At 42.7% G+C, this 24,057-nt stretch overlaps 1 protein-coding gene and 1 long non-coding RNA gene across 3 annotated transcripts; both read right to left on the bottom strand.

Annotated features, from left to right (window-relative positions):
- Positions 1-1,377: 1,377 nt before the first annotated feature.
- spartb (spartin b) lies at positions 1,378-11,312 on the bottom strand. Of its 2 annotated transcripts, none has more exons than XM_023826210.2 (8): positions 11,152-11,311; positions 9,479-10,263; positions 7,356-7,553; positions 5,256-5,394; positions 4,856-5,050; positions 4,389-4,547; positions 3,644-3,734; positions 1,378-2,716 (listed from the first exon to the last, which is right to left on the bottom strand). In XM_023826210.2, exons 2-8 carry the CDS (start codon positions 10,259-10,261, stop codon positions 2,521-2,523), a joined length of 1,761 nt encoding a protein of 586 aa, XP_023681978.2. In that variant the 5' UTR covers positions 10,262-10,263; positions 11,152-11,311; the 3' UTR covers positions 1,378-2,520. The 2 variants fall into 2 exon arrangements, with proteins under 2 accessions (XP_023681978.2, XP_023681979.2); XM_023826211.2 differs by having other exon boundaries at positions 2,574-3,437; positions 11,152-11,312.
- Positions 11,313-15,384: 4,072 nt separating this feature from the next.
- Positions 15,385-16,380, bottom strand: LOC140579026 (uncharacterized). The gene is made up of 3 exons (XR_011983270.1): positions 16,038-16,380; positions 15,800-15,958; positions 15,385-15,550 (listed from the first exon to the last, which is right to left on the bottom strand). It is a non-coding gene; the product is annotated as an uncharacterized lncRNA (long non-coding RNA).
- Between the last annotated feature and the right edge of the window lie 7,677 nt (positions 16,381-24,057).

Genomic DNA, 24,057 nt, shown 5'->3' with positions numbered 1-24,057 from the left:
TCAACGGATTATGTTCTGGGTCTAATTTGTATTCTGTGCTTTCCTTCCTATTTCACAAACCCAAATTAAACCATCAGAGGATTAAAAACCCATCAAAAAAAATCTTCTTCCCATTTCAGCTTCAAGTGGCGTAGTTATGCTCTGGACAAATTCACTACTTTTAGATGCAGTTCTTTTAATCGAGTTCACCTAAAATTCGTATACCCGCTAGCTCGTTCAGTGGCACTTATTGTTTGCATAAAATAGATCTGAAACACTTGTGCTCCGATATATCTGAATAGCCCATTATTTAGGCTAAACAGTGGTAAGGAGCAAGCTAAATACCACAGTCATGTGAGAAAAATATTTGTTACTGAATTATAGTCTAAGTCTTGGCAACACAGTACTTTAGCTACTCATGTTTGTCAAAAACGCAAACCTGACAGCTCATCACATAGTCAGCTAACAAGCCAAAACTAAGGAACTAGCTAAGAAACATTAGTTTAAATCGTCTTTTGTCATGGAAATGTTGCATCTCTAAAATCAATTTGCAGCTTCCGGGAAGTCACTGCATATGTTAGCTATATACTACACCAGTAGACGGTGTATTTCAGTCACCACCGGGTTACGGCTCTCTCGTTCAGTCATGACCAACAGGGGCATCTGAGTGTTATGTTCACCCACCCATTCACCAACTCGTTCAGAATGAAAATGAGAGACCCGAAGGAGGGACTGTGTTGGTCAGTGAGTGGGTTCTGCGGGGGGTAAACACTGCACTCTCGTTTGTTTACTGTAGGTATATAGGTAGAATCCGAGATTTCGTTTCCAGCCAATTATATGCTCGCTCTTGGAACGCCCATACATGTCTCACTGGCTCGCATTGGCCATAATGGAGGAGGGAAGCAGCATTCATGTCATATTTCTGGGGACAAGCAGAATAACGAGTAAAAATCTTTTAAGGTAAGTGAACAAGAGTGTGTCGTTTCTGTAAGGACTCGTTCCCTGCGAACGAATCGTTGGCGAGCATCACATTAGTCTGCAATTGTCCTTCAGCCTGTTGGTCCCAGGTGTTGCTTTTTCCTGGATTTTGTGGCCATCCAGTGGCGAGAAAATGAACTGTCGATAATGCTGATTTGGACACCTTTTCCAAGTCAGCTTGCGAAGGTTGTTCAGCTAATTGTCTAGTTAGGTAAAGTAACTTGGCTGAAATTCAGAAATTCGTAACTGTCCACTTAAAGTCAACACTTTCCGCCCACAAATTTCAAACAGAACAATTCCTAGAACAGGACAGTTAAAAATCCAAGTTAATCTTTCTGTCAGTGCAATTCATCATGACACTTTAGTAAAGTCCTATTATTATTTGACATATAGAGAACAGGAATGAGGAGTCAATAACCATTTTCCAGTTTTACAATCTTTAATACATTCCTTTACCTATGCATGAGGTGTTCTAACAAAAATAGGCAGAGTTGCAAGTTTAGTATTAAATAGTGGACATTGCTTCATTAAACATACCATTTTCCTGGTCTTTCTCATTAAGTCTTTGAGGCAGCCATGTAAACACATTGTTAAATTCTATCACAGAACATTACACCTTTATGCCTTTGCTTGGAAAATGGATTTTTTTATGCCTTATATTGTGGTTAGTATCTCAGAGCAGTCCCTGTGGAGAACTTAAACAACCAGGCTGAAACTGGGATTCATATTCACAAATGTACTACTGACATTTCAACTCACACATCAAGATTCACAAAAAATTGTAAAATAAAATAACTATTGCAATACCCCTGCTCAAAAACACATTGCACATTTGTCTTTCCCACAGGAAATTATTCTTTGTGCTAAGGTCTGTCTAGTATGAATAGCACATATAATTCTGTAGGCAAATTAGAATGAGATACATACACAAACATTTCTACACATTGTCATATGAGTGGAACACAAAAGCAAATACTTCACACAAACAGTTATGAACAACACCTCAGTTCTGTACAGTATGGGCGCCCCCCCAAGTCTCCTCCTACAAAGAATCTTAAAAACACCTTTAATACTATTTTTATGCATCTTTTCATCCATTGTTCATTTAAACACCAGTACTGACAGATGTTGTTTGATCTTATAAATGCAGGAAGAAACTAAACGCCACAAAAACAAATGCGGTTATGCACACACTTGTTGTCAACAAATGCACAATTCTGCACAGTAGCTGTCCTAGCTGTCAAACCAGAGACAAATGGGCAGAAACACACAATCTCCCGAGGCTTTGTCCTTGAAGTAGTCCCACCACCTCAAAGGTAGAGTCAAAAATAAAGCATCTGTAAATCTAAGGCCTACAATTTATTCAAACTTCAACCAAATTCTTCATATAGGAAACCGAGTATTAAAGTGCTTAGCAGATATATAAAATTCTAAGACACAAACTCAGGTAATGAATCTGATATTAATAAAATATAACGCTTTCAAATCTTTTTAAGAATATAGGTATATATTAAGGCTCTAAGAAAGGGTAAGTATATTAAGTTAAAAAATAATTAAGGCTATTCATTTCTTCTTCTCCAAGTCTGGGTCAGGTTTTTCCTCGACTTTGTAGTCCTCCAGGATGGCCTGCGCTGTCTGCTTGCCCGTTTTTTTCACCATGGCCTTGATGCCCAGGTTGTCAACGTTGAAGGCCGTGACGCCCACGTTAATGGCAGAGTTGACCGCGTTGTCCGTAGCATGCCCCGCCTCCGGCCCATACCTTGACCACAAACAAGCAAGAGGGGGTGAGGAGGAGAGGGCCAAAGGACAGGTAGAGGGACCGCCACACGGCACAGAGAGAGACACAGAGGCAGCATGCAGTCACGAGGAGCCCACACCAAGCATCCAGCAGATTAGGGTAGGGTTTACAAAGATTAACTTCTGAAATTTAAATGCAAAAGAGCCCATTATTATGAGTTTTACGCAAAACTGATCAGTATTATCAACCTCCTTAAAAATCCAAGGATAACACCCATGTTAATAAGTGGATATTATTAGATTTAGTGACTTAAAAACTAACAAATTTAAAGGTATTAAACTGCCTGCGTTTATTTCTGTGTATTCTGGTCATTGCATATAGATCATTGATTATTTCAATAATGACCAAATGAAAAATGTTAGACTTTAATGATCACAGAGAATTACTGGTGAAAACACCTACAGGTGCAGACAGGGAAAGTTATGCAGCCATTAGATCCTGTTAGACTCAGGGTTTTAACATGATTAGCATTCAGAGTCTGCAAAGCCCGGTGTGGCGTGGCAGTACAGCTGGTCCCATTCCTCAGCTGTTCTGCTGCACACAGCTGGTCACAGAATCTCCCATCATCAAAATGCACTAGTGAGAAACCGGCATGCCCGCAGTCATTTCTACGAACAGGTCCTAATTTGGTTTTATCTTAGCGTCGCCGGGAGAGTCTAAGATCTTTTGAAGACCCCTATATCTGCAAAATAAGGGGAGGGAAGGGAACATGAGAGGTAAGTGCTTGGTTTTTTCCCCCCCTCTTGCAAAATTCTGCAATTCCAGTCAAATCAAGACACTGAAATTCTGCAAAACTCAGTCCAAGAAAGCATGGGAGCAAAGTGAGAGGATGGACTGCACAGCAACACACGGGACTCACAGGGGACGGGACACAAGCGGAGGGCTTACTTGTACTTCACAGTGGTGACCGTCTCAGACGCTACACTCTTGCCGATGTTCTTGGCAGCCTCTTCTAAACCATTCCACATGGTGGCGAAACCTGAAAGGATCTTAGGTCAGGGGTGGTCTGCAGTGAAGCACAAACCCTCAGACTGAACAAGGTGGCTATTCTCCATATTACAGAGCCCCTTATAACTTGAAACACAAGTTAAATTATTGCAGTGGCTATAAGCTTAGTGTTTCAGGTCTTCATGGAAAGACCAGAAAACCCGCAGGTAATGGTGAGAGAAAAGAACCATCATGAACACCAACATTAGCCCAACATCTATCCAAAATTTCAGCTTAATGTAGGTCTACCAAACTGCCTGGAGAACAGAACACGAAAATAAATCTAAGTAAAGCTGTTAATCATACTCAGAGGTAGATAATTCAGGTGCAAAAAGTAAAAATCTACACCAAAAGTTTGCTTCAACCAAGCAACTGAGTACTCCGTGACTCTTTACCCTCAACTGTGTGACAAACAAAATCTTGGTCTGGATTTGTACTTTCTGGGCTTGAACTCTCCCCCCTCTAATCACGTTCTTTATTATTCTTTCTTCTCATGAGAGGAATACTTCATAGTGAGGATGGTGAGGAAGAAGGCAACCACAATGCAGAAAGACAGCTGTGAGCGCCGTCCTGAGCTCCAGCACAGCGGCCAGACGAGCGCAGTGTTGGCGGCTGGATCTCGGCGGCTGGATCAAGGCGGCCTCACCCTGCACGCCACTAGCGGCCACCACCAAGGCCCCGTCGACGGTGGACTTCCCGTCCTTGTCCTTTTTCATCGACTCTGGGATCAGCTTGAGGCCGTGCTTCTTCACATGCGGCGCCAGCTCTCGGCCCACGCAGCCGGCCACCGTGCAAACACCGTCCACTGCAGCAACAGTGCCTCAGAGTCAGGGCAGAAGTGGAAGAATGCTGCTCTACACTGGCATTCTTCCTCATTTCAAAGATGGCTGCCAAGCCTCAGTACTAATGATAAGAAATCAACTAATATGAATAATCTGTCAAACCTTATGACTGAGTATGTATTTCTTGCCAATATTCCATCTCCCCATGTATTCTTTCATTAGGAAAACAACCCTTTATCATTTAATAAAAAGTATATAGTCATGTTTTTACTTGAGACACGACTAGGCCAACAGTAATCAATCTGGAATAGGAAATCACCTCATCTCTCACCTAGAAACTGACTGACTTTGACAGCGCCCCCAGTGGCCTGCTTCGCAACATGCAGCCCTTTGGAGACTGTGGGGCTGACTGCCGCAGGTTTGTCCTCTGGTGTTATGTGTTCCCTCAGTTTGGACGCCCCCTTGTGGATGGCTTTGCCGGTGTATTCTGCTCCTTTGACCAATCCCCAGCTCAGCCATGAAGCACCTGCACCAATGAAATATCGAAGGGAAACATCAAGGAAAGAATGTAGTACAAATCATATATATCCAAAAACCACAAAATAAAAGAGCAAACATGTAAGCATAGATTCAAAGTAAGTCCTAAAAGTAAGTTCCTTTCCTAATCAAGGCTAAAATTACTGATCATTTGGCTTGGCTACTGGATACTGTATTCTGTCCCTCAGACTTACCGGTGAGGATTCCATGGGCCACCTTCTCGCTCCATTCTGGAATTGACTTGTCCTCCTCTGCAGGCCCCTCTACTGGGACTGGGGGGGCGAAGGGGACCTTTTGGCTGAGGTTCATGGTATCTCCTGGCTCACCAGGGGCCTTTGATGCACAATACACATTTCTCAGCACCCATGACAATTCCCTATCGATCAGATTTACAAGCAGAACACCATGTCAACACGAAGACTACTGGAGATCGCAACAGTGAAAGTCAACATAATTCATGTGTAGGATGTGTCTCGAAGCCATCGAAAGCAGCTTCAATGTCATTATTGGGTTGAAACCTGTGGTTTTACGTGGGCGGAATGAGTGTGGCAATTTGGTGGCTCAAGACGAGCAATGGTCAATCAACTAATTGGTCAGTCAGTGACTCCTGCGGATGTTTTAGTAGATACTTCCACAAAGAGATGTCCTGCTTCAGCAATGAAGCAGCCATTGACTTCATGACAATGTTCTGAAGAGGAGGACGGCAAGTCTGTTGTCTTTAGACGGAACTATCAATAACTATATGATATATATGATCAGAAAACACGTAGCAGTACAGAGTATTATGTATAAGTATTTGATGAGTCAAAACTTTGCATCCATCTCTGGATCTTGTCCTGTGAACAAAGCTACAATGAGCTTCTCACTGCTGCTCCAAACACACTCTACAATGTCCCGTTTGTGGTCCTCATTCCCCACAAATGTATCCTTTGGTGCACATCACGAGGGACAAACAAAGCCGGTCAGTTGCTCTTTGTCAGCTGCCATAGAGACCTCCCTCTCAGATGTCCTGGTTTGGGATGTGGACCTGACCTTTGTAATGTTTTTCTGATTGTGTGGTGTTTTTTTCACCCTATCAGAAGCCTGCAGGTCTGAGATTGCAATGGAGGTAATGCTACTGTAACCCTTGGACTGTTTAATTACACAACCAGATAAACCTTAGGCCCATAGTCCACAGCTGAAACAAGCAGCTCTGCAGTGTTCGGGTAAGAGCATTATATCTGATTATCTCTCCATGCCTTCTACTATGTCTCATTCCCTAGACATGCTGAAGCTGGCAGTTCTGCCACATCTATGAAAGAGCAGCAGGAAATGGGACATGCTACAAGCTTTTGGACTATCAGTGCCTGTGAGGCTTCAGGGAAGGGTCGCCTACGAGGTCGTGCAGGGGCATGCGGTAGGAAGCAAAGGCAAGTGCTCTATGCACCATGTGAATCATCAAGCACCAGGAGGTTTCAGAGAAAGTCAGCTGCCTGCTTGGGGAACTCCCCGAACAGGCAAAGGCAAACAGCCTATTTCCATTTCAATTCATTTTCCTGATCCTGGAAATTAAACTATAACAACTGGGCAGATCATATTAGAAATGCCACTGGTTTAGAGGCTGTTCAAAAGTTATATTATACTGAAGGTATGTAATCGGTTTTCTGATCTGATCCTTGCCTGTAACAATGATTAACAGAACTGTTCAGTCTTATAATCTCATTATTTCTATGGAACATGTGAATTACTTTGAATTCAAAAAGTACACCCCTTAAATTTATTTATTTATTTTTCTTTTTTTGCCCACCACACCCCTTAAATCTAACTCACTACCCCTCCCACTCTGCCATAGTCCCCAGCATTTTCCATCAAGTAGAACTAAGTGTTGTAAGAGGACATTACAAGGAACAGAACTGGGTTAAAAGTCACGAAACATTCTACAAAAGGTCAAAATCTTTGGCTCAACTATTAAAAAAATATGCTTGACATTCAATGGTGCCATACTGGTTAGTACCTTAATAACATCTCTTAATGTCTCAAATACACCTGAAATCTGAAAAGACACACACAAGTGGTCACTAGTGATTTAAATCAAGCTTCCTTTCCACAAACTGAGTACTGTGGCAGTACAAATAAGTTCTAACTAATTAATTCACGCAGTGAGTGTTGGGGCAGGCCGTAAATTCATCATAGCGGACAGCAGCACATGAGTAATGGTGACTGGGAGGGGTTTACATCTGTTGATGCTCCAGTCATGCATCTGTGGTTGTATCAGGTGATGAGGTGGTGCAACAGGGAGAGCAGGTGGAACTCACCTGGACCTTCAGGTCAGTAAGCTGTGAGAGGAGGTCCTGAAACAGCTCCCTGCTTGACAAAGGCAGCTCGGAAGATAGAACAACACCCACGTAGGAACCCGGCACTGAGGCCATCATGTCTGGGAACATGTAGACCCCAGTGTTACACAGAAGAACAGGAGAGTCTCTGGACATCAGCGGGTACAGCCAGTCACACACCTGTGGAACGGCAAACAAATGCTCGTCAGCCACAGAATGTTTCATGGCTGTTTCACCCACATATTTTTCACATTATGTATTTTCTCCGAATGTCTTCTCATGAAGACATAACTTCCATCCATCCCTTTCCCCGATATTGCTCCTCCTGGCTTGGCTCCAGGTCAGGAGACTATCAGGAGATGGGGCAAAAGTTACTGGGATACAGAACAACTTCAGCTCTGAGAGCAAATAAAGGAATAAAGGAAACATCACCATTTGTTAGTTATTTTTAGCGGTAAGTGTGGCAGGAGCCAAGCCGACAACCCACAGCACAGCAGTGTCATCATGGATTACGCTCTGTGTACTGGTCGCGTCACCTGCTGCACACGTTCAACTGAAACAGGTGTCCTTATCTACTGGGGTGATGTCACACATGTGTGGTAAGAGGCCATGGCAGCATTACCACTGGCTGTCATCTGTCAATGCTTTGCAGCAGCGTTCAAAAAAAATAAATCACCACCCAGACAAGTTTTTGTACAAGAACAAGGCCTAGGCTTTTAGTCTATTTCTGCTACTACTTCTGAGATCTGAATTTATGACAAGAACATATAAAACTAACTGATAGTTACCCTAAATAGCTCTACATTACCCAAAGAGTCAGTTCTAAATATAGATGTTAGGACATCCTATAATACCTTAAAATGTCACTGACTGATTCCAAAACACATAACGGGCTAAATATTCAGACTTTCCCAGGATGATATCACTAGCATCAGGCGGCTTGACTGAGGAAGAGCTTGAACAACACGAGAGTTCAAGTAACAAACATTTCATCACAACAAGGGCTGCACAATACTGGAGAAATTTAACAATTTTGTGATAAATGTTGCAATATTTACACAAAAAAAAAAGTTTACAATTTACTCAGCAACTAGGGCTATATTTATCGTTAGAGTAAACGGGTATTTGAAGAATCAAAAAGCTAAAGACATCATCAATAACTAACGCACTAACGTGCAACAAACAGTTAATCTAAATAAGATTCCTGAGATTAGCTTTTGATAAGAGATCGAAAAAGCCTCTGGACTGACTTTACTAAAAAGCCTCTTTTAATGAGTCAGTAAAATGGTAACTCCTAAGGGAGTTTAAAGGAGGACAATACAATAAAACGTGTTTAACAGTTACAACAGTGTTATATGTAGGACTGACAAGTGGATCATCACTAGTAAGTAAAAAATGCGCATCAGCCTGGAATTAGATAGTAAGTTCCATTTTAGCTATCAACAGTCTATCTAATGAGTGCCGTTGGCCTGATCTGTGCCGACGAATCACTTGCTTTTGCTCACTATCCTCTGTATGGAATGCAGAATATTTCCACAGCACAGAAGGCGAATGTCTTTCAGAGGCCAGATGTTGTTCACTTTCCTCCTCCTCACTCATCTTTGTTAATATTCTCACAAAATGTGCCACACTGCCTATGAAATGATTTCGATTAGCTGGGATAGCAATGCACAGCTCATGAAAAAGGAGTGGCCCTAAACTTCATGTAGTATATCATAAAAATTTGTATAATCCTGAAAAGGAAAATTTCAAAGCTTGGTAAATTTTCCTATGACAGAATAAAAGTGCTTCGGTGAAACTTAATGGTGGTCTCAAACAGGCTTTGGTGGTTTTACAGTAATACGGGATACCGTGGTATTTCAGAACTTCGGCGGGGGGGGGGGGGGGGGGGGGTTATTGGAAAATTTCATCGCCCAGATTTCAAAATAGCGGAATACGGTTGCTTTTGAAAATACGAAAAACACGTAGGTGCATAACAAGTGATTATTAACATGGCAACGTCGCACATGGTGCAGGTCTGGACTGAAAGTTACATGTGCTGACTGAGAGACGCCGGTTGCTCGTTTGACAGCGGCCATGAAGCACGCAGCATCCCGACCTCTTACCTGCAGGAAGGCAGGAGGCCGATTCGGGCTCCTCTCCGAGCGCTCCTCACTGAACTTGACGATCCGCAGGTAGCCCGGATACGAAGGTGCGCTGACCTGACCGTCAGGGGAGACAAAAAAAATCTGCACCCCCCGAGGCAAAAATAAGAGCTCCTCTCCATCTTCGCCTAGGTTCTGAGGTGCAGACGCCATCCTGGAAGCCTGCGTGTAGAACTCGTCTCCAACCAGGGAGAACTCGCCGGAGTCAGTTCCGTAGGAAATGGAGAGGTGTCCATCCGCTGCCTGGGGGGAATAGGCTGGGGGCCGCTCCCCCGGGAGCCCGTGACCTCCTACCCCGCCCACCGCCCCAGCTGGCTGGTCACTGGAGAAGCAAACATTGGGTGAAGGAGGTCTTCCCGGTTTCTCCTTCGAGGGCAGCCGTGGGTACAGCTGTTGCGTAGCGCCTCCGCTAAGCGCCCCGTCGGCTGCGACCGTCCCCGAGTCCGCGCTGGTCTCCAGCACCGCTAGGCGTGTGGTGATGTTATTCAGGGTCTCCTGCATCTTGCCCTGCATCTGCCGGGCCGAGTCCCAAGCAGGACCCACGCATTCCTCTCCCTGGGAGGGCACGCTAATGGCCCGGAGCAGATGCTGCCTGCCCTGCCGGTACATATCCAGCGCCCGTTCATTCCGGCCTCTCTCGTCCTCCGACAGGCCTCTGTTAATACACTCGAAGGCTCTTTCGTAGCCATCCTTAATGACCTGAAGTCTTGCATTGTCAAACGCCTCCTGTTTTGCTTTCTCCATCCCTAAGAAGAAGCAGATTGGTATGACACAGAAGACGCAGCATTTATTTAGCAGAAAGTGTAAGATCTAATTTTAACTAGACCAGGGTTTTTCAGAATTTCTTAAACCAGAGACCATATGAAAACACACTACAACAGGGGATACCCTATCACTAATGCGCGATCATATAACTAATATCATTTTTGGCTCGAATCGGATTGTAATACCGACATTGAAAACACCTGATCGAGCCCTTTAATACCGAAGTCGTTGCAAATAGAGCAGGTATCCACACTGCCACCTACTGCCGGTTTGTCTACAACGTCCTGATCCTATTAAGTTTTCCTGGGAATGCACACCCAGCTTCCCGAGTAAGCAAACTTTCAATCAAGAATTTATCTAGAAAAAAGGGAAAACACGAATAATATTGAAAAGTGCGATTTTTTAGACGTGCCGTTTTAGAATAAGTTTATTTGGGGCGTTTTATTTAGCTGTCAACATTTTTCTCGATGTCTGATCTAATGATAGACACAGCGAGAACAACTAGTTATTTTGCCATCCAGTCGATTTAGCTAGTGTGATCGTTAACTGCCCAATACAATTTAAATATAATATAAAGAGCGTCTAATCATCTAATGATAGCGAGCAGTAACAAGACCTATTTAAAAATCTACCTGCAAAGCTGAAATACCCCCTTTTAACGACATCATCTGCTGCTAATTGTTATTTAAACTTATTTAGTAATTTGAGAAAGATTAAATTTTTATATGTCAGTTGTCATTACTTGCTAATTAGATCAATGACATGAACAAGTACAACTGAAAGTAACCTAGGAATCATGTGACTGGCTGTGCAATGCTGTCTAACCCACTACCACGCCAACAAAATCGACAGATACCATATTTCCTTACCTTACTGAGGATATTTAATCCCAAAGTAATACAAAAATCCGGTGTCCCCTAAATAAGGCGATACGATCGCCAGGTTGTTTCATATGACGAGCTCAGCATACACACGGAACCATTCACCACAACATCACTAAACTTCAGGTTCCACCCACTCGACTATGGCATGGTAAAAGGGACAAACCGTATACTTCAATTTCGCGTTTTTAAAACGACATATTTGATAATATTTTTTTGTGACTGGGAAATGCACAATAACTTATACATGCAGCATTAAATTCAAGTTATTGTGTTTAAAGCAACTGAAAGAGCAGGTTTTGCGGTCCTAGCTGTTAATTGCGTGAATATGATTTAAGATGAATTAATTCGAGATATTTTAATAGAAACAGATATTTTCCTAAGATTTGTTTGTTTTATATGTGCACTCAACCCCCGTCTAACCCATGGACCTGTCGCAGAAAGTGGTGCTATTTTCAAAAACTCCAGCTGCATTAAATTGCGAAAAAAGTCATATGACTTAAAAACACAGCAACATTGTCCGTGAAGGAAAAAATATGAGACAGAATTCTGATCGTGAAGAGAAGCCAAGGGCATAGGTTAGGTGTCGTTTGGTCGGGATCAAATCAACCCCAACCGCCCCAGCCCCCTAAACACATGGCACTCCCACAATATTGGGACCTGTTCCTACCTTCCATACCCAAATCTATGCCCCTTGTGATGAACCATGATTTGTTATGTATCCTGATAGGAATGAAGAACTAACAGACAAGTTCAGTTTTTTTCTTCAGGGCCCTCATACCCAACAGGCTGTATATACTATCAAAAACGATGTCGGAAAAAACAAACAAATGATATACTTGGCAAAGTATCATTCACCACAAAACTAACAACAACAACAACAACAACAACAATAATAATAATAATAATAATAATAATAATAATAATAATGGAAAGAAAAGATGAAGAAGAAGGACACATAACTTATGAGTTGTCAACATTTTGGTTGGCCGAAATTGTCCTCTCATTACAGTTTAACCCAGATCAAAAAAGGTCAACTAAATGCATTTGGGTTTCTCACAGCACAAATAAGACATTTATAAATTGACGAAATTCAGAGTTGCTTTATTTTGGGCAGGTTTCAGGAACTTCAAATTAGTTTATCAGCCATTTAGCACTGGTTTAGCTAAATTCTTGCATTTTTTTTGGCAGAGAAATCAGGTTAACATTATTACACAGCCGACGGTTAAGCCATTTAGTTCAACTTGATTTAAAATGGAGTTAAATCACAGTCCCCACATAATCGCCCCATGTGTTTACAGTTGTTCTAAATGGCATTATTTCTCATTAATGTAATACCCAGTCTGAGAATTGCATTCTGTTGTGTAATGAAATTAAACCACAGTATGAGAATTCATGCAGTATCTTCTTGCATTATGATATTGATCTCTTTCATATGTCGGCCATACGGTGAACTCCGATGTCTCCAGCCAGACTGGTTTCAAGCAGATAGGCGTTTTGAAGCACGAACATGATCACAACAAAGGAATAAGCTTCATGAAATAAGGCTGACTTGAGATGATGACCATATATCTCAATAATGGGGAAACAATGTCAGCAGTTGGACCCTGAACTCTTTGCGATGAGATCAGCGGAGAAGTTTATTTGTTTTGCCCCAGACGACCATAAATCGGTGAGTTTTATGCTCAGTGTTTTTGGACAGCAATGTTTAAAATAGGAAGGCACATGATATACATGGAAATTTAAGAAATGCATTGTTAAGAATTTCTTCCAATAGATACAGTATGCTTTATTGTTTATGATTTGGTATTTTGTTGGATCAAAAAGCAGCATAGATTAAAGGAATATCTGTAGAAGTTTTTTTTTTCAGGATCTGCATCTGAAAACCACAATTTGCTTGACAGTCACCTCTCAACAGACATTTGGAAATTATAAATCGCCTTAAGACACATACACAGGTGTTTTTACAAATCAAAGGGAGAACATATTGGTTTTATTATATAGCATTAATGAAAAATAGAGGCGGTCATAGTACTGAAAGCAACAGATGTTCTAACAGAGCGTGCCAAGGGCTCAGAAGATATAACGCAGAACACAGTAACAGAAATTAAAGAATGAAATAAAGAAACATAGTAACAAAAATACAGTGGCAGCTTAGAACAGACGTACAGTGGGAGACAGTAATACAATTACACATTGTTCACATAAAACATAAAAAACAGAGAGCAAGAAAGAAAGTGATAAAGACAAACGATCTGTTTTAGCTCGCTCAGCTGATTGGCTACCAGGTGTCCAGCTGCTGTTATCTTGGGAGGTCTACGAAAACACTGCCCTGCCTGTCGAGGTAAACCCAGCGCCTTTCGAAATAACTGGGAGGAACGGCTGTGAGCTGAATTTATCCAGACTCCCTTTGATTTTCTACAACGTTCAACCTTGAAAACTGGAATAACCACGAAGAATATATTCATAATTGATTTCACCTTTTTGAATTAACCTTGCATTTTTACAACTGTCAAGTGAATATTGTTTATAAACGCAAAAATTGTTTGTTTAAGTATTATTATTATTATTATTATTACTATTATTATTATTATTACTATTATTAAAATTGCATCGCATGCACAAGGTCTTCAGTGGGGTTTCTACACTGTTATGGATTATAAACTACGAGAGATATCTGAAGTATTCTCCTTCGTAATGAGAATCATTAATACACATAAATCATTTCATATAAATACTCCTGCGCTTGCAAGGCGGAAAATCACTTTATAGTTTATTTACTTTTATTTATTTATTTATTTTTGCTCCAGGCACGAGTGTTTTATGCGCTTAAAAATACCGACGCTAAGGGACGCTGTCGAACCGATACAAATGGGAACCCTTGAAAAATGAAAAAAAAAAAACCCTGAATCATTAACCGTAGTAGTAGTAGTAATAATAATAATACATTCGGATTGTACAGATCCCCGTAATATGCGATGGCAATGATCTTGACTGCTGGTGTAGTTTACAGTTTTATTTTCTACTTTCAACTTAGTACACTTATAAGCATATAAGCTACAACCACCGTAAGAGCTTGTGCCTCATGACCGGTCCATTAATTGATAAACATTACTCGTAGGATATACAGTATGTAATAACTGTTTCTGATGAGCGCAGTAGCCTTACTGACGATTCCACAGGCATGCGCAGAAAAAATAAAAGAACTGCCGTTGACCTTTATCAAAATAAAAGCTCCCCTTTCTACCTCATTACATAGGATGGCTTAAGGCAGGGGTGGCCAATCTTATCCGTAAAGGGCCGGTGTGTATGCGGGTTTTCGCTGCAACTCCCTAATTAGATTACTAATTAGAGGACTGATTGGCTGAAGAGTCCTCACACCTGGGTTTGAACAGCTGACCTACAGGTTATCCCAAAAACCTGCATACACACCGGCCCTTTGCAGATAAGATTGGCCACCCCTGGCTTAAGGCTTCTGTACTTCACAGTTAACTAATAGGAGAACATTTTAGACAATATTAAAAAAATAAAATAGCTCTAAAAAATCAAACAGGTAATTCAACTAACATAACAAACCTTTCAGGTGGTTATTTACACTGTTTGATAGGGTGCATTGCATTTTTGTTATACTTTTGATATTTTTTTAATGCACATTGAATTATTCTCCAAATTGCACACAAATCATCACTAAAGCTATTGCTAAAATATTCCTCCAGGCTGAGAATAGGTACTCCCCAGGTACGGTCACTGTGAGTTTGTCAACACACTCCAAGGGTAACATCAAACTGTTTCATGATTTCATGCTACATTTGACAGCTAAAGTTCATCAGGTTTGGAAAATTTACACTACACAGGCCTACTGGAATCCCAAGGGTGTTAGTCCTTAAATTATATGAACCGTGTGAAAAGATGGCCATCATCCAACTGACTATTAGCAAAAATCTCAACAAGCCACAACCTTTCTGCAGCTAATATCCCTCGGGTCGTCCCTTGTGAGGAGAAATTGCGGAAACTTCTAGCAGCCCTATCCGTGAAACTCGAAAGGCCCATCATCTTTGAACTGCCCCGGTACAATGACAGGATAGTATTTTGGACAAAAAAAGCATTTTTATTGTGAGCAAAAATAACGTGCTCTCCATGTCTGGTAACACCGAAACTAGTGTTTATTTTCTTAGATATTTACCCATGAAGATGGACATGACTGATAATTACGAGAAAAAAAATGATGTAGGGTTCCTTCTTTCATACTTATTGGTATGATCTTGACGGAGAGATTCCGCCAATGCGCAAAGCCTCTCCCCAGCCCCCGATTATGTTCTGTCTTTGAGACCGGACGCATAGACGGCCGCGCTGCCATTGTCCTGAGGATGGCGTTTCCCGGGTCCTCCTGTAGAGGGCAGCACAGCCCAAACATACACACATGGAACAGGCTTTTCTCGCGGAAGCATTTTTTTTTTTTTGCCTCTGTCATTCTAACATGGAAAAAGTTTGTTATGTTTGAATATACAGTTTTGCACATTTTGTGAGTTTATTTCGTGTAGTAAATCGTAGTGATTTTGCATCTAAACGCAAGTGGAAGCCAGGCCGTTTTTGCCGTAAGTACCCCTTTCCTTTCCATGTCTGTTAGTCCACTTACTTCGCGTTCGGAGCGGCATTTTCTTTATGGCGTGTCCCCCACGTGGGACAGCCTGCGCACTGGCCTGTAAAGCTGTCTCCATAGGCTTGATTAATAGGGTTGGAAGTCTGGTCCTCCAAGAAACTGACAGACTTTAAGGCATCACGGCAGTAAAGGAAACTGAAAAAAAGGGCTTAAAAAATAATATCATTTATGTTTAGTTCAAATTTGAATTTAACTATAATGTAAAAGGCCTTACCTGGCACAACCTGAAGGAGCTCTTTGACCTAGTTTTATTCCTCGTAGATAAGTATATCGTTGTGTTTTATTGCATTTTTGGGTTTTTGGGCTCTTCTGTAGATATTGCACATTACTAATGTGAGTAATTACTGACTGCCAGCTGAAAAGGCCAGGGAAGCTGGACTTACCTCACAGGTGCTTGCCGTCAGTGAAGTGTCACTTCTGCCGGGCTGGCATGGGTGGACTGGGATTAAGTTTTGCCAACCTGGGAGGGGGAGCATACCCATCGGCCCACTGTGAAAATGCCCAGTATGCCAGTGCAGGGCTGTTTACAGGTCTTGTGTAACTCTGCAGTCCGTGATCTCCAGGATCAGAGCGGCTGATCTGGTTCATTGTTTATATCACTTACTTACTGTACAACAATTAGAATACATATGTGACTAAATGTGCCTAGATATGCAATTGAAATGAGGTTTGACATGACAGAAAAGAACACAGAGCTGTAAAAACAGTTAGTTCCATTTTACTTACTACCCGTAACACTTATGCCGTCTGCATGGTGGTCAGTGTAGAAGCTGAGGCTACATTCTGGATCAGCTGGGTTTATAAAGCTGTTTCCGAGCTCGCGCTTTTTCATTAATCACGCCGCAAACAGACTGCAAGGAGTATAAACACACTTTAAACTGCGGGAATTCATCTGATTCCAGCTGAGAGATGAGAGTTTATAAATGGTTTTTGGATAGTTTACTGGTGGGAATAGAGATGGCACTGACATGTGAAATCTGCAGTTTACACTGTCTTCTGTTTGCATTTTCTCTGGAATGTTTTTTGAGCTTCTGGAAAAAAACATCATCCGCCAATATCTTGTACTTGTTGTTATGTCCAGTATACAGTATGTCCCTGTGGTTTCTGCCCGCAATGGCCAGACAGTGTCAATCACACACACACACACACACACACACACACACATGTAGGGTAAACATATCCTTATGGGGACCGATTTATAAAATAGTTTTCTCCCTTATGGGGACCAGGAAATCGGTCCCCATAAGGGAAAAAAAACGGATATTTATCACGTTATGGGGACTTTATGTCCCCATAAGGATAGGTAAACCTGCTCACACACACTCACATACACACATGCACACACGCACACACACACACACACACACACACTCACTCACACATGTAGGGTTAACATATCCTTATGGGGACCGCTCATTCATTTCAATGGGAAAAATGCTAACGCTAACTATGACAACCTTAACCCCTACCCTGCCCTAACCATAACCATACTGTAAGTAACCTAACAAAATACAAGAGTTTTTGCATTTTTAGTTTTTTCATAGCAGTCACCGTTTTTTATAAAATAGAGTTTTCCCTTATGGGGACAAGGAAACCGGTCCCCATAAGGGAAAAAAAACGGATATTTATCACGTTATGGGGACATTGTGTCCCCATTAGGATAGGTAAACCCGCTCACACACACACACACACACACAGGTATTCACTGTCCTAGAATGAATATCACAAAATTGACCACTCTGATTGCTTTATCTGAGTCTCAACCCCCTTCCCCTAAGAAAGGATTTACTGGGAGTCAGGGAAAGGCATTATTGGGTGGAATGCAATGTTTTTATCTCCAAACTAAAGTTTAAAGATGAACAAACATGTGTGAGTCGTGAATCTTCTGTGTTTTGTGGTGGAGCATGCAACCAACCCCAGGGCAAAATCCATTTGCCCCCACCAGTTTTGGAAAGTAGAGTTTCCAGCTTTGTAAGTAATCTATAAAGTGTCCTAAGGCAATTAGATAGAGCAAAGGTTGGGGGGGGAGTTGTGTAGAATATTAACTGAAAACTTCTGAAAGCAACTGGAATGATTCCTCTGCATGATGTCATTTTGGCCAGCGCTTTTTTCCCCAAGACCTTTGTTTTTCTTCACCAAAACTGTACCACACTTTTAATTTGTTACCGCACAGTCACCATGAATTGATGAGCTGTTTATGCAGAAATAAACTGTTCTGAAGTTTCTCTGATGCAGAATTTGCAGCTCAAGTCTTTGATAGCCTCTTCCACATCTGTAGGGGCTCCCGTCATGTTAGCCTGAGGGCAAGCAGATGGCTGAAGCCCCAGAGAGGCTGAACTTACGGTTCTACACTAGATTCTCTAGGTCTGTGACCTTTTGGATAAAATACAATAGAAAATATCCCAATTGGTAGATAAAAACAGATGTAAATGATGGCTTCTACCATCTTTCAGAGTAGCCTGCACTCCTTAGCAGATTAAACTCCCTGTTGTCTCATGGGGATATTTTCTGCCGGTCCCTGCTACAGGCCACACACTATTCCCCTTCCACCACCCATCTGTCTAAACATCTTGCATCTTGCTATTGATTTGCCCATGTGATGTCTTTGGTCTTCACCCAATATCGTATCTTTTAATCTAGAACAGAAAGTTCTAAATCATGTGCGTCACTGCAAAATTGTTGCAAAACTTCTTCAATCCTTGACAAAGCAATTTTAAATACAGGGAGCTGTCAATACTCTGAATGTTCTCCAACTGTTTTGGATTTTTGTTGCTCACCTTTTCGAGTCTCACTGGTGAATTATAGCCTTTCGATGAATTTCCTCGGTTTTGCTCTCTGCCTGCTTTCAGAGACTGGCTTTATCTAAAGGTGGTAAAATCTAACTTGTCTATTCCAAGGATACTTAACGTGTTCGCTTTTCGTACACATCCTGTTTTGTACTTTTCCATTACATACTTCGAAAGCTTCTCACATGCTTTGAAAGCTTCTTGGCCTCAACCACTGCTTGTTTGCTTAAAATTCACTGCTGGACTGAATAACACCAAAGAGGCAGAAAGATGTTTTTATTCTGAAATCAAATAATAATTTTATTACAGAGACTGAGACCATCCACTAATTTTATGGTTGGTTAAAGACTGATTTTTTCCCTAAAATTTTACTGAAATATAGCATTAGTTTCTGTCATCTATAATTCAAGTGTGCAAGGCGAGGGACCCCCTGGATGGGATGCCAGCCTACTGCAGGGCACATACACAGTGTGCAAGGCGAGGGACCCCCGGGGTGGGATGCCAGCCTACTGCAGGGCACATACGCAGTGTGCAAGGCGAGGGACCCCCTGGGTGGGATGCCAGCCTACTGCAGGGCACATACGCAGTGTGCAAGGCGAGGGACCCCCTGGGTGGGATGCCAGCCTACTGCAGGGCACATACGCAGTGTGCAAGGCGAGGGACCCCCGGGGTGGGATGCCAGCCTACTGCAGGGCACATACGCAGTGTGCAAGGCGAGGGACCCCCGGGGTGGGATGCCAGCCTACTGCAGGGCACATACGCAGTGTGCAAGGCGAGGGACCCCCTGGATGGGATGCCAGCCTACTGCAGGGCACATACGCAGTGTGCAAGGCGAGGGACCCCCGGGGTGGGATGCCAGCCTACTGCAGGGCACATACGCAGTGTGCAAGGCTAGGGACCCCCGGGGTGGGATGCCAGCCTACTGCAGGGCACATACGCAGTGTGCAAGGCGAGGGACCCCCGGGGTGGGATGCCAGCCTACTGCAGGGCACATACGCAGTGTGCAAGGCGAGGGACCCCCGGGGTGGGATGCCAGCCTACTGCAGGGCACATACGCAGTGTGCAAGGCGAGGGACCCCCGGGGTGGGATGCCAGCCTACTGCAGGGCACATACGTAGTGTGCAAGGCGAGGGACCCCCGGGGTGGGATGCCAGCCTACTGCAGGGCACATACGCAGTGTGCAAGGCGAGGGACCCCCTGGATGGGATGCCAGCCTACTGCAGGGCACATACGCAGTGTGGTCGATTTAGAGACACCAGTTTATCTAATTGCTTGTCTGTGGTAGGAAACCGGAATATCGAGAGGAATTCTGTGTAAACTCAGGGAGAGTATGTAACATCTAAATCCAATGTTATCCGGAAAGGGCTGTTGTGTTTGCGGGTTTTCACTGCAACTTCCTAATTAGATTACTAATTACAGGACTGACTGTAAAAACCTATTTTAACCTTCTAACCTGCATACACACTGGCCGTTTGCGGATAAAATTGGCCACCCCTGGTCTACATGAGGAGCAGGATCAGGAATCAGACACTTAGCTCTGGAGCTGTGAGGGTACAGTGCTTCCCACCCACCCAGCACGCCGCTCTCCATCCAGAGCCCAGCTTTTACATGCTGACTTTGCCAGCAGACTTGGAGAAACTGCACTGGGCACTACATAGAAAGTGAAAATGTAATTCAATTGATCTCAGTTGACACCATTCAAGATTCAATTTACACACAAGAAGTGTAATTGTAGCTTTTCACACATCAGCCCATCTTTCATCCCTAATGCTGCCAGTTTTTGGGGTAGCTATGGGAATGTCTCATCTGGACTTCAGACACTAGACGACTGTGGAAATTTCTGCATGAGAGACTGATTAGTGACTTAGATGGCTGGCCATTTTTTTCCACCTCGCTCTCCTATTGACTGCTTCCCGTGGATCACCCTCCAGCTATTTTTTTTGCTAATACTATAGTTTGTGATTTGTTCCTCAGACTGATAATGCGGTCTTGCTATGGGGCCACTGGCCCATTCCCAGTTAGCTGGTATGTATTTATATCCACCTGGTTTCCTTGCCTACTGGCTTGCACATGTGGTGTCTGTAAAGGGAGACAATTGCTTGCTCCCAACTGTGCAGTGTCTAGGATCTTGCCGAACCTGCGGGGGTTCCCAGTGAGGAAGGAATGGCCACTACGGAAGAATGAGATCCGGAATTTTCTCTTTGAGGAAACTTTGAAGGTTTCTGTATCCCAGGTTTCCCTGTTTTATGATGGTTAGCTTTTTTTACGATAGCGTCTAGGTGGTCGTGGCCTGCATGCTGGTTAATCTCAGCCCTGAGTATTTACAGTATATCTATATTTTAAAAGAGGACCATGTCTTAAACGGCTAGCTGACAGTTTATCGTCTGAAAACTGCAACACTGCGTGTAGGACATTGGCCCCATTGCTACTCAACTGACCTTCCTCTTTGCTCAGCGAACCCCTCCAATCACCTTCAGTCAAGACAAGATGGCGCTCTTTGGATGCCGTTTGCTCAGTGTCGTGTGACTTCTGCTTGACACGATATGTGTAAAATGTAAACAGATGGAGTATAGAAAAAACCCGACGTATGAAGCCCACTAGGGAGACATAAGGACAACTGCAGAGTGGAGACAAATAGCGGAGAGAAAAGCACATAAACACAAGCTTATAGGTTGGTAATTACGTAGCTTTGTAATTAATCCTGACAGATGCTACTCCAGCACGCTTCTTGGCTACTCTCATTTGTGTTGGACCTAGATTTTATTTTCACGATTCTTGTTTTCATTATTGTTATCTGGAATTGCTTTATTGGAGCCGATTACACCAAAGAACTGTGTGGTTTATTAGGAATGAAGGGAGGACTGATTTGTGTCATGGGAGTTAATGATGGTGATTCACCCCCCCTGTCTGGGGCAAAATATTCTCAGGCCGCATGCATTGAGTTATGTGATTCCTCCACCCCCCCACCCCCCCAACTTTTCCATGTCTGTCGTACTTCGTTCATTTGCATGGGGCATCCTGTGCAGAGAGCTGTGGTAACTGGCACTTGTTTCATTGTTACCTGTCAGCTGTACTTAGATATTCACTGGCTACTGATACAGAAGGGGCCCATGACCGAATATGCGAGGTGTTTCCCCCGAAGTTCTGCAGCCCCTCCCTGTGATTTGTGCACCCCCTGCCTTCTTGGGTTTTGTCTAAGTGCTTCCCCTCTCCTCCAGTGATTTATCTGCAGGACTGCATGGACAGTTTGATCAGATGATGTGTTTCCTGAAGAGGCTTAAAATAGTACGATCCAGTAAGACGGCCCGGCTTCTCACTGCCCCCCTGACTTCCCCTCGGAAAATGTCTCTTTCAGTTGCATGATAAGAATTACAGCTCAGAGGCCTCAGATATCAGGAATTCTGCGTCAGCAGAGGCCATTTTTAAGACGCTCCGTGGAGGCTACACTAATAGACCTGTTAGACTTTACTTTTTTTAAAATACTTGCAGAACCAGTGCAGTTTATGTCATGCTTAACTGTAGTATTTTAATAATTCACAGAAAGATTTGTGGTCAGGAATTTGTTCATAGATTTGACTATAAAACGTAACTCGTTTTTCTTTTGTATATTTAATGATCGTGTGGGCTAGTAAAAATAGCACTGGCTTTTTCCCAGGTCTCAAGCAACCTTATTCAGAGCCAGAATTTACCATAGATAATATTGTTCTGGATCTTAAAGTCGTATTACTAATCCTGACTGAGAATCTGCACATCCCATTGGTTTGTGTTGATTTCGCGGCCGTCCCCAGAGCTCGTCTCCGGAAGGTTCCGCTAAGCCTGGTATGATTTCCTTTCCATATGGCTGCCCGATGCCACAAAATACTTCAGCGCTGAGTCCTTCATTACCCCACACGTAGCCACTCACCATCCCCAACATTCTAGCAGGAGGCCACTGTTTCGTTTGTTTTTGCCGACCTTAAAAGGTCATGACCTTCCTGGGATTCTGCAGATGGAGGCTCTGAAGTTTTTTCACGAGCATGCAGGCTGTTTCATTAATCTCCCAATATTTAATTCTAAATTGGAAAGTAACCCAGAGCTGTTTCTCAGTAAGTGATTATCGGATTAGCTTATTTTTATTCGTTAGTCTGAGTAATTATTGCTCAGGTTCTGATATACACAACAATGACTGAGATTAACGTGGAAAAGTATAGAAATTTAGAGAAAAAAATGAGTGCGATTTCTACAGAATTTGCTGTGCACATTTTCACACCGAGACGCACACAATGGATGCCATGTGTTGCATCTTGTTTGAATTAAGATATACAATTCTTAGCTCCATTTGTATGGTTGCTTTTGTATGCATAAGTTGGTCATACAAAATGTTCTCTGACTAAAAGGTTATTCAATGCAAATTCCCACAAACAAAAGTTCTAAAACAGACTATTCATAAAGAGCAAACCAGCCACAAGTATTAACCAGGTTTGATATGTGTCAAAGGATGTAGCCTACAGTTTTGGGTCCCTTTTGTTGAATAATCAGCAATTCCCTTGCATTTTGAGAAACAGCAGAATACTTCATTTCAGATATTTTACTTGGATCAGGAAAAATAATGGGATGGTCTGTGTTTATCGGGTCCACTTAAATGTTTAAAAAGCGTGTGAAAAAGGAGGGGACATGGCTGCGTTGGGGGAGGGGGCTGAGTCAGGTGACTGCCATTGTTTGTGTTTATTGGCTACAGCTGTCCTGTGTCAGACAGTATAAAGGGATCTGTTATGTGCATCTTCGGCCCTGATCTGACCCTGTGGTACATCCTGCCTCCCACCTCGGCTCTTACTGTTCTGCAATGCTCACATTTGTCAGTTAATATTTAAAAAATGTATTTTTTCCAGGGTCAGCTGAGTGATGTCATCATTGGGCCCTTGAGTAAGGCCCATAACCCCAATCGATGCACAGACCATGAGTCACGTAGCCCTGCAAAAGAACATCCTGATGAGCCTGGAGATTAGTGCTCAGGTTTCCTGAACATTATAAGCCAAAACTGTGTCAAACTGTGGATACCTTGTCAGGCTAATACTTGATGCCTACTTGTACAGTCATTATTTGATTAATATTATGCTGTTGGTATTCCCAAAACAAGTGGAGATTGTCAACAAAAATGGAAAGAACTGTTTAATAGGTCCATATGTTTCAACCCTTTTATATATAATCAGAGGCTGCTTTATTACACACAACTAGCAAGCATTGAGTAGGGCCCACTTTTGCCTCCAAAGCTGCTTCAATGGATTGACAAGCTGTGTTTTGAAAATCCACCCAGCAGAGAATTGCAAGTATAGGTCTCTACAGGATGTGTCAAAAGGTTGGAGCATAGCTCAAAAGGTTAGTGGGCGTGTCAAAAGGTTAGTGGGCATGTCAAAAGGTTAGTGGGCGTGTCAAAAGGTTAGTGTGCATGTCAAAAGGTTAGTGGGCGTG

Source organism: Paramormyrops kingsleyae, chromosome 17 (assembly GCF_048594095.1).
Source record: "Paramormyrops kingsleyae isolate MSU_618 chromosome 17, PKINGS_0.4, whole genome shotgun sequence".
NCBI lineage: Eukaryota > Metazoa > Chordata > Actinopteri > Osteoglossiformes > Mormyridae > Paramormyrops > Paramormyrops kingsleyae.
The sequence above is the reverse complement of the archived record's forward strand: the minus strand, read 5'-3'. Positions and strand labels throughout refer to the sequence as shown.